This window comes from Culex quinquefasciatus, chromosome 3 (assembly GCF_015732765.1).
Source record: "Culex quinquefasciatus strain JHB chromosome 3, VPISU_Cqui_1.0_pri_paternal, whole genome shotgun sequence".
In the NCBI taxonomy this organism is placed as follows: Eukaryota; Metazoa; Arthropoda; class Insecta; order Diptera; family Culicidae; genus Culex; species Culex quinquefasciatus.
This window is the reverse complement of record NC_051863.1, coordinates 66836801-66852893: the sequence shown is the minus strand read 5'-3', so window position 1 is coordinate 66852893 and position 16093 is coordinate 66836801. Positions and strand designations below refer to the sequence as shown.

At 37.7% G+C, this 16093-nt stretch overlaps 2 protein-coding genes across 2 annotated transcripts in view; both read left to right on the top strand.

Annotated features, from left to right (window-relative positions):
• LOC6032521 overlaps positions 1-16093 on the top strand; it is a 290364-nt gene that overhangs the window by 193160 nt on the left and 81111 nt on the right. The gene's annotated exons all lie outside the window — the stretch shown is intronic.
• LOC6032518 (putative odorant receptor 83c) lies at positions 1249-2753 on the top strand. The gene is made up of 4 exons (XM_001843050.2): positions 1249-2055; positions 2110-2209; positions 2270-2359; positions 2413-2753. Exons 1-4 carry the CDS (start codon positions 1268-1270, stop codon positions 2620-2622), a joined length of 1188 nt encoding a protein of 395 aa, XP_001843102.2. The 5' UTR covers positions 1249-1267; the 3' UTR covers positions 2623-2753.

Here is a 16093-nt window from a genome sequence, read left to right as displayed (position 1 = left end):
ACAACTTTTAAATACCTTTCGAATGCAGTCAGAAGAATAAAATTTGGTTTAAAATTGGTTTAAATGATTAATATAACCTCTGAAAATGATGAATTTTCATCAGTTTTTGATGAAAATTCATCAGTTACACATTTTTTTAAGTAATATTACACAAAAATAGAGGAAATATTAAACCTATCAAATTTTCAACATTCCAAAATCCAACTTATTTTTTGCTGTGTACCATGGGATTTGATCACTTTGTTCGTGTTTCCCACTTTCATGAACGCTTGTTCACGATTTTGGGAACACTTTTTTATCCGTGCACACTGTATAGAGCCCTAAAACGAAGTTCTTCGTCAAACAGTAAAACAAACAAAATATTTATACCAACGAAACGATAAATATAATAAGGTTGGCAACTCTTGCTGAGCAGAAATCCGTACACTTAGATATGATATGACCCAATGATATAGAAAATAGCAAATTCTGTCAAGAAATTATTTAGGTAAATTCTTAAAATATTCTGAACTAAACTTCTAAATCCATTATTTGTTCAAATTTTAAAAAGTTTACGAAATGTCTGGGTGTTTTTTTACGAATAATATCGCTCTCAAAATTTTGCCCGAGAACTTAATTTAGATTTCCTCAGAAATTCACAAGCTTTTGTTTAGCAGGAAAATCATTTCAACTAACTGGACTTCATAGGGCAAACTCGGGAAACTACCAGAACCTCAAATTAAAACTGACAGTTAAATAAAAATGTCTTACTAGCAAAAGCAAAATGTATTGCCATCATAAAATTCCGTTCGAATTCGTACACAATCCGTACCGTAAAAATTCCGGAAGTAAGTCGAAATCCGTATGGACATGAAAAATCCGTACAGTTGGTAGCCTTAAATATGACCAACCCCCAAATAACTTTGACAGATCTGCCAGCAGTGGCGCACCTTCCCTAAGTAATTTTGGGAACGAATGCAGCTGTGTATGCTTTAATTAGTGCAATATTTAATGCAACTTTCCGGATATTTTTCTAGTTTTGCCTTCCTGTATTCTAAACTCAACGGGAATATTTCAGCGAGCACCCAGCTGGTATTGATCCCACAGTGATTTTATTTTTCAACATATTAAACATTCTAGAAAGATTGATTGTTTTAATAATTGTGGATAGAATTCCGATATCAATTTATAATTCATGGTTTAATTATTATCAAGAGTGTAAAACTAACAATTCAATATAGGCTTCCACACCAGTCATTTTTTATCGACCAAGCCTCCCAGTTGAACCATGGAGTTTGTGAAACGGTTGAACCGGTTCCGTTTTTTCCAACACTCCTACCGGAATCCCTCCGAGTTCTACGACAGCCTGATTGTGTTCCCCAACATGGTGGCCAAAATCACCGGCATGGACATCTTCAGCGAGGGCTACCGGGTCATTTCGTGGAGTTTGTTCTCCGTGGTGGTGCTGCTGACGGTTTACGTGTACACCAGCGTGGTCACCGCCTCGGAAGTCTGGGGCAGCACGGAGGATTTGATTTTTTGCTTCGTGACGGCTGGGATTGGACTGCAGGGTCTTGGGAAGTTGTACACCTTTGTCGCTTTTCGCAAGGAACTGGTTTGGATGCATCAGTACAACAAGGAGCTGTTCCGGAAGGAGTGCAACCCGAGGGTTAGGAAAATGCTGATGGACAGTGTGTTTTTGCTGAGTGTGATTGTTAAAACGATGCTGGTTTGCTATGCGTCGACCAGTATTCTGCTGGATGTTGCTCCGCTGCTGTTTTCGATCCAAACTGGTGAGAAGATCCTTCCGTTTGGGTTCTACATCCCGTTTCTCGATCGCAACGAGTGGTTCGGATACTTTTGCAACTATGCAATGCACGTTTGCAACACCGTCTACGTTTCATCCGAGGACATGGGACCGGACTGCATCTACATAATCATGATGATGAGTGCCTTCACGCAGATTGATCTACTGAAGGAGTCACTCGCCGAGTTTAATGAGAAAATCGAAGAAAATGAAGATGACTTGGATGCCTTCTTCGGTGAAATCATCAGACATCATCGGGATCACCTGGAGTAAGCATTCTTGAAGTTGATCGAATGCTATAACATTTTAAAGTTCTTTTTAAGGTATCTTCAAACGATTGAAAAAGTGTTTCAGTTGAACTTCTTGATCACTTTTGTCAGCTTGTCAACGGTTCTGGTTATGTCGTTGTTCGCTGTGGTTACAGTTAGTACAAATTTAGCATTTAATTTAGAGAAAAAAACCAAAACAAAATATTCTATTTAGCTCTCCTGGTACCAAGGATACGTGTTCGTTGCCTTCATCAGCTATGAGCTGTTCTTTGGCTCGTTTCTGGGCACCATGTTGGAAATAAAGGTACCTATTCCAATCCCAAATAATCTCAACTACAGCCCTTGCAACCACCACAGAAAGAGCAGCTGCAGCAGGCAATCTACGCCATTTCGTGGTACAAACTGTCCAGCGAGAACCAAAAATCGCTCCGTTTTATGCTGCACGCGTCCCAGGAGTCGGTCAGTTTGACGCTGATTTTCGCCCCGCTCAACATGCCGACGTTTCTGCAGGTGTACAAAACGATCTACAGCATTTTCACGATGCTGCTGACGGTGCGCGAGGAGTGAGCTGGGCAGCTCGTGGGAAATCCGTGGCAGTTGAAAGCCTTTTTTGAAGGGATAAGTTGAGAAACATAATTCAATCTTGTGCTTTATAACAAAGAAAAACAACGCCTTGATATACTTGAATAAAACATAATAAAAACCTAAGAATTTTTGTTCATCGCTCACAATCCAATCTTATTTCTTTTAAAATCTTCTGGTCTCAAAAAGTTAGTTAAACAGCATTTTAGAATCGTAGGAAAAGAAGTTTTTTAAACAAGCATTCATTCATTTATTTTGCCTTTAATTTCATGAATTTCACAATTTGGGCCAAAATCTGTAGTTTTTCAAATGGTCCAATCTTCCAATTTCAAAATTTTATTTCTTTGACTTTCTTTTAATCTTTCTTAAGTAAGGATCACAATACCAAAATTTGAAAAAATGTTCATTTCATCCAAGGGTCCTAATTTTCGGTTCAATGAACAGAAACCACTCACTCATCGCCTATCCATTCGTCGCCTATTCTAACCCGCTAGCATTCATGAGCGAATGATACTCGCAAGCCAGGGCCGTAGCCAGGATTTTTGTTCGGGGGGGCTTGGGTGCAAAAATTCAAGGAGTATAAAAATCAGCAAATCATTTATACCATCACTTGGTTTGTGGTATAATTATTGAGATGAATTGTAAAATTTTAATGTAATGTATGCAAAAAAGTTTTCGAAGATTTTCATATTAAGTTATCAATGTATTTATTGAAGAAACTCGTTCGTCATTTTTTTTCTTTATTTTAACAGCTAGTTTGTATTAAAGGAGTAGAGAAAGTGTTTTTTTTTACATTTTCTTGAATTGTTTAATTGTAATCCAATTTCGTGATGAACGTCGCTAAATTTAAAATATACTTAACTTGAATCAAATTTTTGAAAGCATAATTTTTTTTTAAAGAAATATCGATTTATCTTACCATAAGTATTATGTTTTCTGTATTTTATACTGAGAGAAATTTTAAACCGTCTGGATTTACATTTTCAGCTGTGTGATAATTGTGATGGTTTATCTAACATTTTTCATTTTTTCTAGCACAACATAAAACTCATAACTGGAATATTTGTTTTTCTTAAAATTTTATAAACAAACTTAAACAATGTTTTATTTTTATTGTTCTAAGCTATTGAAGCCATTTCATAATTTGCAAAGCTCCTGGTGCTCTCAAAAATAAATAATTTTAATGAAATACAAAAAAATATAATCGTTGAAATTTCAGCTTCTGAAGTGTCTCCATGGCAACAAAAAAAAAATTACGTCGAATCTCAAGTTTACATCAACTGAGTTTACATGTGATTCATTTTTTCCGTGTCGAGTAAATTCACATTTTTTTCTGTGTAGGCCTATAATAAATATATATTTGAAGAAAAAATCAGTGCCTGTGTTTAATTTTAATGTGTTAAAAATTTAGATAAAATGTATTAAATTAATTTTTAACGCCAAAATATTCACTGGAAGAGTTGTTAATAATGCATATGTAACCATTTTTAAATGCATATGTAACCGTTAAAATTTTCCTCGATTGCATCAAACATTAAAACGAATCATGTTTAACTTTAATATTCCGTCTAAACGCCATTTTCAAATTCATTACTCATTGTATTCTGAAAATTGGTCCAGAATTTGAGCAAAAATAAAATTTTAAAACATGACAAAAAAATTTAATCAGATCTCAATTCTAAAGATAATTTTTTAATAAAATTTTAATCTATATACATGTTTAATAATTAAGGATTGTAACCATTTATTAAAATCGATGTTTGTTCAAGCAATATCTTGACTCTAGGAACAAAACCCTGCACATTTTATGGTTTAGAAATTTTATATTTACGAAACCTTGCTAAATTAAAAATAAAGAAAACTTTATGTAAGAATTCATAAATTGATTAGTTTTATCTTGTAAATCTAATCTTAGTCTGCACTTGAATTCAAACATACCAATATTCGAAGCATCAAAAAAATAAGATAATTAAAACATAATTTATTGAAATGATTGAAAATTATTTTTTGAATATCTTTATTTAAAAATGATAAAAAATGTTTTTTTTTATAATTTAAGGATTTTTTTAGTTGTAATTATTTTATATTTTTTTTATGTATTTGATTTTTTTCATTTTTGGAATTTCTGATTTTATTGAAATTATCATGTGTAATTATTATCTTAAATTTTTGTTTTAAAAGTAAACAATACTTTATGAGTTGGGTGGTGATGCGCGGTCAATTATGTGGCATTGTGTGTGAAAAGAAAAGAATTTTATTTCGTGTTTCATCCTGGTTGGCTTGCCCACAAGCAGAAAAAAATCAGTTCAATTAGTTGGGTGGTGACGCGCGGTCAATTATGTGGCATTGTGTGTGAAAAGAAAAGAATTTTATTTCGTGTTTCATCCTGATTGGCTTGCTCAAGTCCTTCCTACATCATCGTTGATCGGGAGGCACGACGTCGTGTGAATTGTTGCATTAAAATAAGTTTAAGTATTACTGTAAATGACTGTAAAAAAGTCCTTCCTATATCATCAATGTCGTCTGGGTAATCGTGATGAAAAATTACATTTATTCAGTTTTTTAATACCTGTGCGCGAGTGTTTTGGTGTGCTAATTAGAAAGACCTTCCCATAGCATCGTTGCTCGGAAGGCTCGCCGACGGGTTTGTTATGAAAGTCCTCCCCATAGCATCGTAGCTCGGGAGGCATCGAAAAGCCAATACCTTATCCTACTAACCCAAAAAAATAATAATCACGTGATGCTTGAAGGAGATGCTGTGGATTCAACGGTCTCAAGCGGTATCAACAAGTATATAGCGAAAAACTATGTGCTTGATGAGTCTGCAACTTCAACTATCGGACTAACATTCCTCCCTTTTCGTTGAACTGCAGGCTTCTTGGGAGTCAATACCGGACTAATAAAGTAGGGATCTTCAGAGGTTAAACAGTGAACGGATGGTTGGCTCCCACTGATCATTTTTGATTCATTGTTTAACTTCAGCTGATCTGTCAATAACGGAGTAGCAGCTCATTGGCAGTCAACCATGCTCATGCTCATGCTCATGCAAAAGTAAACAATACTTTATGTAAGAATTCTTAAATCAATTAAATTTTTCCTGTAAATCAAATCTAAGTCTGAATTTTGCTACAAGAACTATATTTTACTTTCAAACGAAAATTTAAAAAAATGTCCTGTAGTACGGAGACTCTTAAAACTCCATACAAAAAAATCTCAAGGAACGGTCAAGAAAAGGTTTACGAAAAGACTTCTCTTAAGCGGTACGCAGCTGAAAAGGAACAGAAACAAAAAGCGTCGTTTGATATTTCTTCGGGAGCAATATGTGTTGATGAGATTTTGATTTGTTTATTTGGATGCGACTGAAAATATCGTTTGAAAATAATGTATTCGCTTAAATAATATTGAAGAATTGCCTCATGAAGCTGACTATCAAAACGCTGAATCTTAAAATGCTGAAATAAGGGAAAAGCCATTACAAAAATCACTCAATTTTCTGGTAAATATAAATTAATTTAGGAATACTAGAATTCAAACATAAAAATATTTAAAGCATCCAAAAATTAAGATTGAAAAAACATAATTTATTGGATTTTGAATAACTTAATTTTAAAATGATATTTTTTTTTAGTTTAGGATTTTTTAAGTATCAATTATTTTATTATTTGTTCAGTTTTAGATTTTTTAATTTTTGGAATTTCAGATTTTTTGATATTATTCTGTTGAATTGTTATCTTAAATTTTTTATGTTTTTATTATTTTCATTTTTGATTTCTGGCATTTCTTTGTCTTATACCAAAAAAAAAATTAAATAAAAAATTATGAAAATTTAGAAATTTGAAAGTGTAAAATTTTTAAATCTTCAATTAGCCGTTGCGAATATTATTCTGAAGTTTATGTCACTAAACTCTGACCAAAGTTGAGAGGGTTACAAATCAAAACTACAAGCTATGGTTTTATTATTTTAAAAGTGTTCAAAACACACTTTAAATCAGTACAGTTGTTTTGCATCATTAGTTTTCAAAATATCTAGCTGATGGCGAAATCCTTTTTTCGTGAGAAAAAACTTTCCGCGGTTCCGCGACATGTTACAAAAATTCTAAATATTTTTAAACGAGCCCAAACATGTCGTATATGATTATCAAAGCAGGAAAAACATTTCAAATTTGTTTTCCGGACTGACCTGGTCGCTGGTCCTAAAAAGACTTAATCTAAATAAGTTATTTCCATTAAAATTGTGAAGCTATTTTTTTTTTAAATATTGTATTTGCTCTCTGTTTTTTGGTCCATTTTGAAAAGGTGGCAACATAAACTTTGGAAAATATTTACAATTGATATTCAGAAATAAGAAATTATAAAAATAATAATAAAGAAATTTTAAAATTTTCAAAATGCAAATTCTAATCTGTAAAATACAAAAAATAGAAATTAAATAGTTTAAAAATGAATTATTGATCAGAAATTATATAATTTGAAAGTGATGTTTAATTAATTTAATTTCAGAGTTTTTGAATCCAAGCTTAAATTTTTTTAACGTTTTGAATATTTTTATCATTTTATTTCTTCCTTTAAAAATCGCAAGCTCATGCACAAAGTGAAAATTAGTTGATAATAAGTATTCACTTAGTTGATCTTCCGATTTTGATATATTAAATAAAAATTGGAGATTGGCCACGGTGGAAACTAAAAAATGTGACCAAAAGAAAGCATTTTGGACGAGTGGTTTCGGAAAAAAGGTTTACGAAAAAGTAATAAAAAAAATACACACAGATATTTCTCAAGCATTTTTCTCTAAGGTCTTAGATATGTAACTAACCATACACTAAATCCCCCATATGCGCTCTTTTTTGGGGGGCGCACACCGGGGGAGAGCGCAATTCGGGGGAGCGTTATTTCGGGGTTTTGGCGTAAAACGAGGTTTTCTTTTTTAAATGTACTTTATTTACATAAAAATGGAACATTTGTATAAGGGGTCATCCACAGAACACGGATAAGGGGCAATCCACAAATCTGGGCATCTATGAACTCCCGGAAGCCATCGCCTGAATATCTACCTGATCAACGGGGGGCTATATGGGTATATTAACCATCGGTGTAGCTTCAGGTAGCTTCAGTGAACCACGATGGATACACTTCGCCATGTTGGATTGTTATGGGTCCTCCAGGAACTCTCGGGAGTTATGACCTGATGATCTACCTGATCAACGGGGGTCTGTATGGGTGTATTAACCATCGGTATAGCTTCAGGTAGCTTCAGTGAACCACGACGGATACTCTGGGGTACGTTGGCTTGTAATGGGTCCCCCAGGAACTCCCGGGAGTTATGACCTGATGATCTACCTGATCAACGGGGGTCTATATGGGTGTATTAGTCATCGGTATAACTTCATGTAGCTTCAGTGGACCACGATTGATACTCTGCGCCATGTTGGATTGTTACCTATTGAACCCAGCAACTCCCGGATTAGGTAGATCATCAGGTCATAGCTCCCGGGAGTTCCTGGAGGACCCATTACAAGCCAACGTACCCCAGAGTATCCGTCGTGGTTCACTGAAGCTACCTGGAGCTATACCAATGGTTAATACACCCATATAGACCTCCGTTGATCAGGTAGATCATCAGATCATAACTCCCGGGAGTTCTTGGAGACCCATAACAATCCAACATGGAGAAGGGTATCCATCGTGGTTCACTGAAGCTACCTGAAGCTATACCGTTGGTAAATACACCCATATAGACCCCCGTTGATCAGGTAGATCATCAGGTCATAACTCCCAGGAGTTCCTGGAGGTCACATAGCAATCCAACATGGCGAAGGTTATACATCGTGGTTCACTGAAGCTACCTGCAGCTATACTGATGGTTAATATATCCATATAGACCCCCGTCGATCAGGTAGATCATCAGGTCATAACTTCCACGAGTTCCTGGAGGACCCATAACATTCCAACATGGTGAAGGGTATCCATCTTGGTTCACTGAAGCTACCTGAAGCAATACCGATGGTTAATACACCCATATAGACCTCCGTTGATCAGGTAGATCATCAGATCATAACTCCCGGGAGTTCTTGGAGGACCCATAACAATCCAACATGGAGAAGGGTATCCATCGTGGTTCACTGAAGCTACCTGAAGCTATACCGTTGGTAAATACACCCATATAGACCCCCGTTGATCAGGTGGATCATCAGGTCATAACTCCCAGGAGTTCCTGGAGGTCACATAGCAATCCAACATGGCGCAGAGTATCAATCGTGGTCCACTGAAGCTACATGAAGTTATACCGATGACTAATACACCCACATAGACACCCGTTGATCAGGTAGATCATCAGGTCATAACTCCCAGGAGTTCCTGGAGGTCACATAGCAATCCAACATGGCGCAGAGTATCAATCGTGGTCCACTGAAGCTACATGAAGTTATACCGATGACTAATACACCCCCATAGACACCCGTTGATCAGGTAGATCATCAGGTCATAACTTCCGGGAGCTCCTGGAGGATCCATAACAATCCAACATGGCGAAGGTTATACATCGTGGTTCACTGAAGCTACCTGCAGCTATACTGATGGTTAATATACCCATATAGACCCCCGTTGATCAGGTAGATCATCAGGTCATAACTCCCGGGAGTTCCTGGAGGTCACATAGCAATCCAACATGGCGCAGAGTATCAATTGTGGTCCACTGAAGCTACATGAAGTTATACCGATGACTAATACACCCATATAGACCCCCGTTGATCAGGTAGATCATCAGGTCATAACTTCCGGGAGTTCCTGTAAGACCCATAACAATCCAACATAACCCAAAATATTAACCGTGGTTCACTGAAGCTACCGGAAGCTATACCGATGGTTAATTCTCCCGTATAGACCCCCGTTGATCAAGTAGATATCTAGGGCATGACTTCCGGGAGTTCTTGGATACCTAGATTTGTGGATGGCCCCTTATCCGTGTTTTGTAGATGACCCCTTATACAAATGTTTCATTTATATGTAAATAAAGTACAATTAAAAAGAAAACCCCATTTTACGCCAAAACCCCGCAATAACGCTCCCCCGATTTGCGCCCAATAGAGCGTTATTTGGGGGGAGCGTTATTTCGGGGTTTGAGCGCAATTCGGGGGGCGCAAAACGGGGGAGGCGCAATCGGGGGGAGCGTATTTAGGGGATTTAGTGTATTCTTAAAACCAAAACGATAAAATAAGAATTGTATTTCTGATAATAGTCAAAATTCACTCAAATGTTTTTCATATTAAATGCTTTCGTTTTTGAAAACAAAATCTAAATATTTTTGAGAAATTATGATAAATTTTGAAAAATGTAGAGAAAAAACATGTATTAACAGTTTAAAGGTTTTAATGCAAATAAAGGAGGGCTATTAATTTTACAATCCAAATTCGACTAGCCGAAGCCTCGATTATCCAAAGTTTCGATTATCCGAAGTTCGAAGGACTTCGGATAACCGAATCAGGAACAAATGAAATCGGCATGTTTTATTTGCTTGTTTTTAACATCAAATTCAGCATCTGTTTTTTAATGGTCCAATACACCAAGTTTTTGCTTTTGGGTGTTTTTAATACCCCTGACGGTTTCAAAAGCACCCAAAAGCAAAAACTGGAAATTTGGTTTATTAGACCTTTAAAAAACACCAGAAATATTTCTTGACCTCCATTTTGACCGCCACATTGAATCCAAAAATTCTAAATTATTTTATGGTTCTTCAGGGGTCATACTTAAGTTCTACAATCAAAAATAAGACAACAAGATCTAAGGATTTTTGCTGTCCCTATTCAGACTGTAGTCCCGATTCGCCCCAGATGACGGTAATTATTTCTATGTAGCCCCTTAGAGCAGTCCGCTCGGAAATTGCTATTTTCGAAGGTTAATAACTTTTTAGCAAAAAACCCAAAAAAATAAGGTGTCTTCGGGAAAGTTTTTCCAAATTTAAAGAAGATATTAGTTCTGAAAATTGATAAGAACTGGATAGTTATTGCGCCTTCCATTGGTCAAAAACTGAAACAGTTGCTTTTCTCCATACAATTTGACGATTTTGTCCAAACTTGGTGGTCAGCGGTCAGAAAAAGCTCAAATTTTGGAACTTAGGCTAGTGATGCGTAAATCTTTGATTTCCGGGGATAGCCCCAAGTAAGCCCAGATTTGGACCATCCTAACCAATGTAATGCTAAAACTACAAGATAAATGAGATGTTACTGAATGGAACAATGTTCAAATCTGCAGCTCAATTTTTAAATATCCAAATTTTGGATCCATAATCTACAAAAACTGAGCCCGGCAATGGACAGGCAAATTACTTAGTTTGATCAATCAATTCTTGATTCTCTATCTTACAAATTATTTCTGGGAAGAGAACACACAATCATTGATTTAAGATTTTTTTAAGGTAGTTCAATTTTAAAAAAATTGGAAAAAATTTCGGGGGGGGGCTGCAGCCCGGAAGCCCCCCCCCCTGGCTACGGGCCTGTCGCAAGCAGCCAACGAGTGGCCCGAACTGTTCCCTCAGCGAACAAATACATCGTGAAATTTATTGCCTACTCCGTCGCTCGACGACACTCACACACTACCATGCTCAGCGAAGAGCCATTCTCACAAAAAGCCAGCGCGGCAGTCTTTTTGTTTTCCCGCCCTCAGTTTGCCATCAATTTGATTTTTTCTTGGTGGATGTTTCTTTGAATGATGTCAATAATGTTATGAAATCCAAATAAATGCACAATTTAATTGATAACATTGATTTTAGGCAACCCAAATCAATGAGTATAACGCAGCGCATCAGAGAAAAAATGTTTTCAGTTCAGAGTGATCGGAGACGATCGGCCTGCCTGAACCGTTCGGAGACTGAGCCGATCAGAGAGAGAGAGAGAAGAGTAGAAAAGAGAGTGTTCGGGAGCGAATAGAGTTATCTAAGCCCGAGCTCACGCACACCAGCACCCCATTTGTTTTGCTGGAGGGTACAAAATTTAACCTCAATCTTTTTCGTGTACGTACACGCAATACATGCGCACGTAGATAACTCTATGGTGATAGAGTGACAAACGGTAGAAATTCATCAGGGCAGTATCGCGTCGCCTGCTATTTGTGCTCGCGAATGGAGTGGTTGATTTTGAGCAATCAGGACCCTTGATTTCATCTTTTAAAAATCTCCTTAAATATTCCTTCAAATGTGGCATCTTGGACGAAGCTGTTTTTCATAGCCTAACAATACTGCGATCTATTCGATAAAACTTTTTTCAAAAACTGTTTGAAGTTGTTTAACTAGTCAATTTACCATTTTTTTTTTGCATGTTGTATAAGGTTGAAATTTTACAATTTGGAGGCCACGTGGTTTATCCTCGAGCCATACTCAAGTAACATTTTAGGCATTATTTTAGCTGTTACAACCGCTATAAAACCTATCAGCCAAAACCAACAGAGAAACCACTTAGTCTTAACAAACTTCCCAGAACTCCGATAAACCTCTCTTAAAACCCAAAAGGACCTTCGCAAAACGTTGTCACGGCCTGTTTAATCCTAATAACTTCCTCAAGGCCTTAATAAAATCTTTGTGAAAAACCTAGTCAGGAGTTATGAAAAAACTAACTTAATCCATGTATGTGGTTGATGCCTTCCTCACTCTTTACCAACAATGTCAGAAATGATGGGTTTGTACACAATTTTCCTGTATTTTGTTGGTGTCGGAATAAAAAAAATTCACAAATATCTTTAGGTGTTTATAGAATGAGACAGGGTTGCCAGATCTTCAATGTTTTGGTCTCGTTGGAAAGGTCTTTCGATTACCTAATTAACGATGGGTCAGATGATAGTTTCGGTAACAATTTATATACATTTTAGTTTGATCCGGATAACTGTGAAAATACAATTTTATACATAGCTTTTGAACTTTTTTTTTTTTTTGAATTAAATATACTTTATTGAATCTTTCTTATAATAATTACATTTGGTTTACATAATAAGTGGTCAGCTGTGGCTCTTCAGCTTTAGTTTGCTTTTCGTGATTTAAACACTGTTCATGTTCATAACTTTAAAAGTATATGATTTATCATTTTTGTAACACTAGGTACAATGAAGAAAAAAAAATTAAGAAAACATAACCTAACCTAAAACTAACTTAATCTTACCGTAAACTAAACCAATCCTTGAATCAAGGGGTATTCAGATATAGCACATTTTTCCCTGAATTTCAAACATTTTTCTTGAATCTTCTGATCCAACATTTTAACTTCTGCTAATTCATGAACCTCACTTGATCTTGTCCAGCCAGGAACATTCAAAACCATTTTGAGTACCTTGTTTTGGACACGCTGGAGCTTCAATTTATGAGTTCTAGCGCAACACTCCCAAACAGGTACTGCATACTCAATAACGGGGTAAATTATTTGTTTGTAAACTGCTAGCTTATTTTTCAAAGAAAGCTTTGATTTTCTGTTAATTAAAGGATACAAACACCTGATGAGAATGCTGCACTTGTTCAATATTTTATCTACATGCTGTCGAAACAATAGTTTCGAGTCAAGTATGAGACCTAAATACAACTTCCTTTGACCAGGGTATTGAAACATCATTCATTTTAATCAAAACATCATCCTTTGGGACAAATCGGGCCGATTTGGAAAGTGGAAAAATGATGGTTTGAGTTTTGGCTGCATTTATGCGAATTTTCCAGTCGCCAAAGTATTCGGAAAGAACGTCAAGACCCTTCTGAAGACGGCCAACTAAATATCTGGTTATTTTACCCTTATAAATAACGGCAGTGTCATCAGCAAAAGTGACAACACACCATTACCAGGAAGAGTAGGCAAATCAGATGTAAAAATATTGTACAGAAGTGGGCCAAGAATACTTCCTTGGGGAACCCCAGCATCAATGTTGAATAATCCAGAAGCAATCCCATTCAGAAAAACCCTGAACGATCTCTCCGAAAGATAGTGCTGGATAATTTTGATAAGATACATTGGAAAACCGTATAAATACAGTTTATGTATCAAACCATCATGCCAAACATTGTCAAAAGCCTTCTCAACATCCAACAAAGCCATAGCAGTTGATTTAGACTCAAGCTTGTTCTGCTTGATGATTTTAGTTACTCGTAAGCTGATGAGCAGTATTATGCCCTTTCGGAAGCCAAACTGCTCATTCAAAATTATATTATTATCGTTGGTAAAATCCAAAAGCCTTGAATAGATGACCTTCTCAAAGAGTTTGGACAGACTACTCAAAAGACTAATGGGACGATAACTTGTTGGCGATGTTGGATCTTTTGAGGCTTCAAAATTGGTATGACTTTGCCCAGCTTCCAATTGGTGGGGAAGTAACCAAGTTGCAAACATTTATTGAAAATATTGGCTAGATGTTGAAAGAACTGATCACTCTGTTTTTTAACACTAGATTAAAATGTTATCAAAGCCAGGAGCTTTCATATTTTTCATTTGTTTAACTGCAACTTTGACTTCCTCACCAGAAACATGGGAATCTGCAGGAAATTCAAAGGTAGAGTCATTGATTGTTGAAATACTATTGGCAACTGATGTTTCTTTACGGCTGGTCATGGAAGCGCCAAGATTATGTGAACTAACAAAATGAAGCCCAAGTGCATTTGCCTTTTCCTCGGATGTAATCAAAGGAGAATCCTCAACAATAAGAGGAGGAATAGGCTTTGGTTTGTTTTTAAGAACTTTTGAAAGTTTCCAAAATGGTTTTGAATAATTCCCAAGCTGGCTTACATGTTTTGAAAATTCTTGATTTCTGATATTGTCAAGTCGGTCTTGTATGATTTTGTTCAAATTGTTAACTGAAATCTTTTTGTCATAGTCCCCAGTCCGTTGATATTGTCTCCTATAAACATTCCTAAGTCTAATCAAGTGTTTAGTATCTACGTCAATATCAGTTACCTTAAAATTAACAGGAACCTCCCGAACGTTGGCAGCCTCTGCTTGGTTGATAGCCTGCTGGATCACCTCCAGCGAACGATCAATATCAGCAGAAGTTTCCGGGTGTTGATCATAGTCGATGTTGCTGTCTACCACTTGCTGAAACTGCTGCCAGTCAACGTTGTGGTAATCTTTCCGGGTTGGTTGCCGCTGCGGAGTAACGGAAGCTCCAACCTCCACAACCACCGGATAGTGATCAGAACTCAACTCTTCAAACACCTCAGGATGAGCCACGTTCTCAGCCATATTGGTAATGAAGAAATCGATGATTGAGTGATTCCCAGACCGAGCCACCCTCGTTGGACGATCCGGACTCACAACGTTGTAGTATCCGTTTTGCAGATCGTTGTGCAGAATCACTCCGTTCCGATTCCTCCTGCTGTTGCCCCAAACTTCATGCTTCGCGTTGAGGTCACCAGCGATGATGTACTTTGCGCTCCGCCGTGTCAGCTTCTGGATATCGCTCTTCAGTTTTGCTGCTGAACCATCTCTGGCATTCACCTGACGTGGGCAGTATGCAGCAATGAAGAGTACTGGGCCAACCGAAGTGGGAATTTCCACTCCAACGGCCTCGATGATGTCCAGCTTAAAGTGTGGCAGCCGGCGTGGCTTGAGATCACGATGAACAGCGACAAGCACACCTCCTCCTCCAGAGGTGGTCCTGTCGAGCTGCGTCGCGATCTTGTAGTTTTGCAGATAAACTTTTTCACCGGGCTTCAGATGAGTTTCCGTGATGGCAGCTACGTCGATCTCCTTCTCGCGAAGAAAATCCACCAGCTCTAAGTTCTTCCTCCTAATGGAGCAAGCGTTCCAATTCAGCAGCTTGAGGGACCTACGATCCATACTGGATGACGAACGAGGTCAGCACTTCAATCTGCTGGGTCTTGGTTTTGCATCCACGCAGTGCAGCGGACATCTGTTTGAAAATATTGAGGAGTTCGGTTGAGGTGTAAAGATCATTACCATTTTCCTCAACTGCTGGTTCTTGGGTTGGTCTTGGCTCCTGGCTGAAGCCCGGTGGTGGCGGTCTCGGCTCCTGGCTGGAACCCGGCCGTGGATGATTCATCTCAGCTCTCTTCCTGGGATCCAACGGCAACGGTGCCAAGTTCGGGACCTGGCGTCGCGGTTGAAGAGGTGGAAAATTTTGCTCCACCAGGGCTGGAGGAGTTCTACGACGCTGAGGCTGATTCTTCGTCGATGCTTGCTGCCGAATTTTCACGAACTCAGCTCTCTTGGGGCACTTTCGGTCGGTTGACGAGTGCTCACCGTTGCAGTTGAGGCACTTCACCAGCGAATCTTGGATGCACTGGGATGTGATGTGCGCATCGGTACCACATTTGGCGCAACGACGCTTCAGGTGGCAGTTCTTACCTCCGTGCCCGAAACCCAGGCAGTTGAAGCATTGTGTGACGTCACGATGCACTGGTCGGTATCGCTCCCACGACACGATAATGTTGAAAACCGCTCGAATTGCCTTCAGCTCAGGAAGCGTCGTCGATCCCTTA

Bases quoted from the DNA above. Each gene is read 5' to 3' on its own strand.
- LOC6032518 (XM_001843050.2), top strand. From the start codon at position 1,268: ATGGAGTTTGTGAAACGGTTGAACCGGTTCCGTTTTTTCCAACACTCC. The intron at 2,056-2,109 runs GTAAGCATTCTT...GTTCTTTTTAAG, and splicing joins CATCATCGGGATCACCTGGA to GTATCTTCAAACGATTGAAA. The intron at 2,210-2,269 runs GTTAGTACAAAT...TATTCTATTTAG, and splicing joins CGTTGTTCGCTGTGGTTACA to CTCTCCTGGTACCAAGGATA.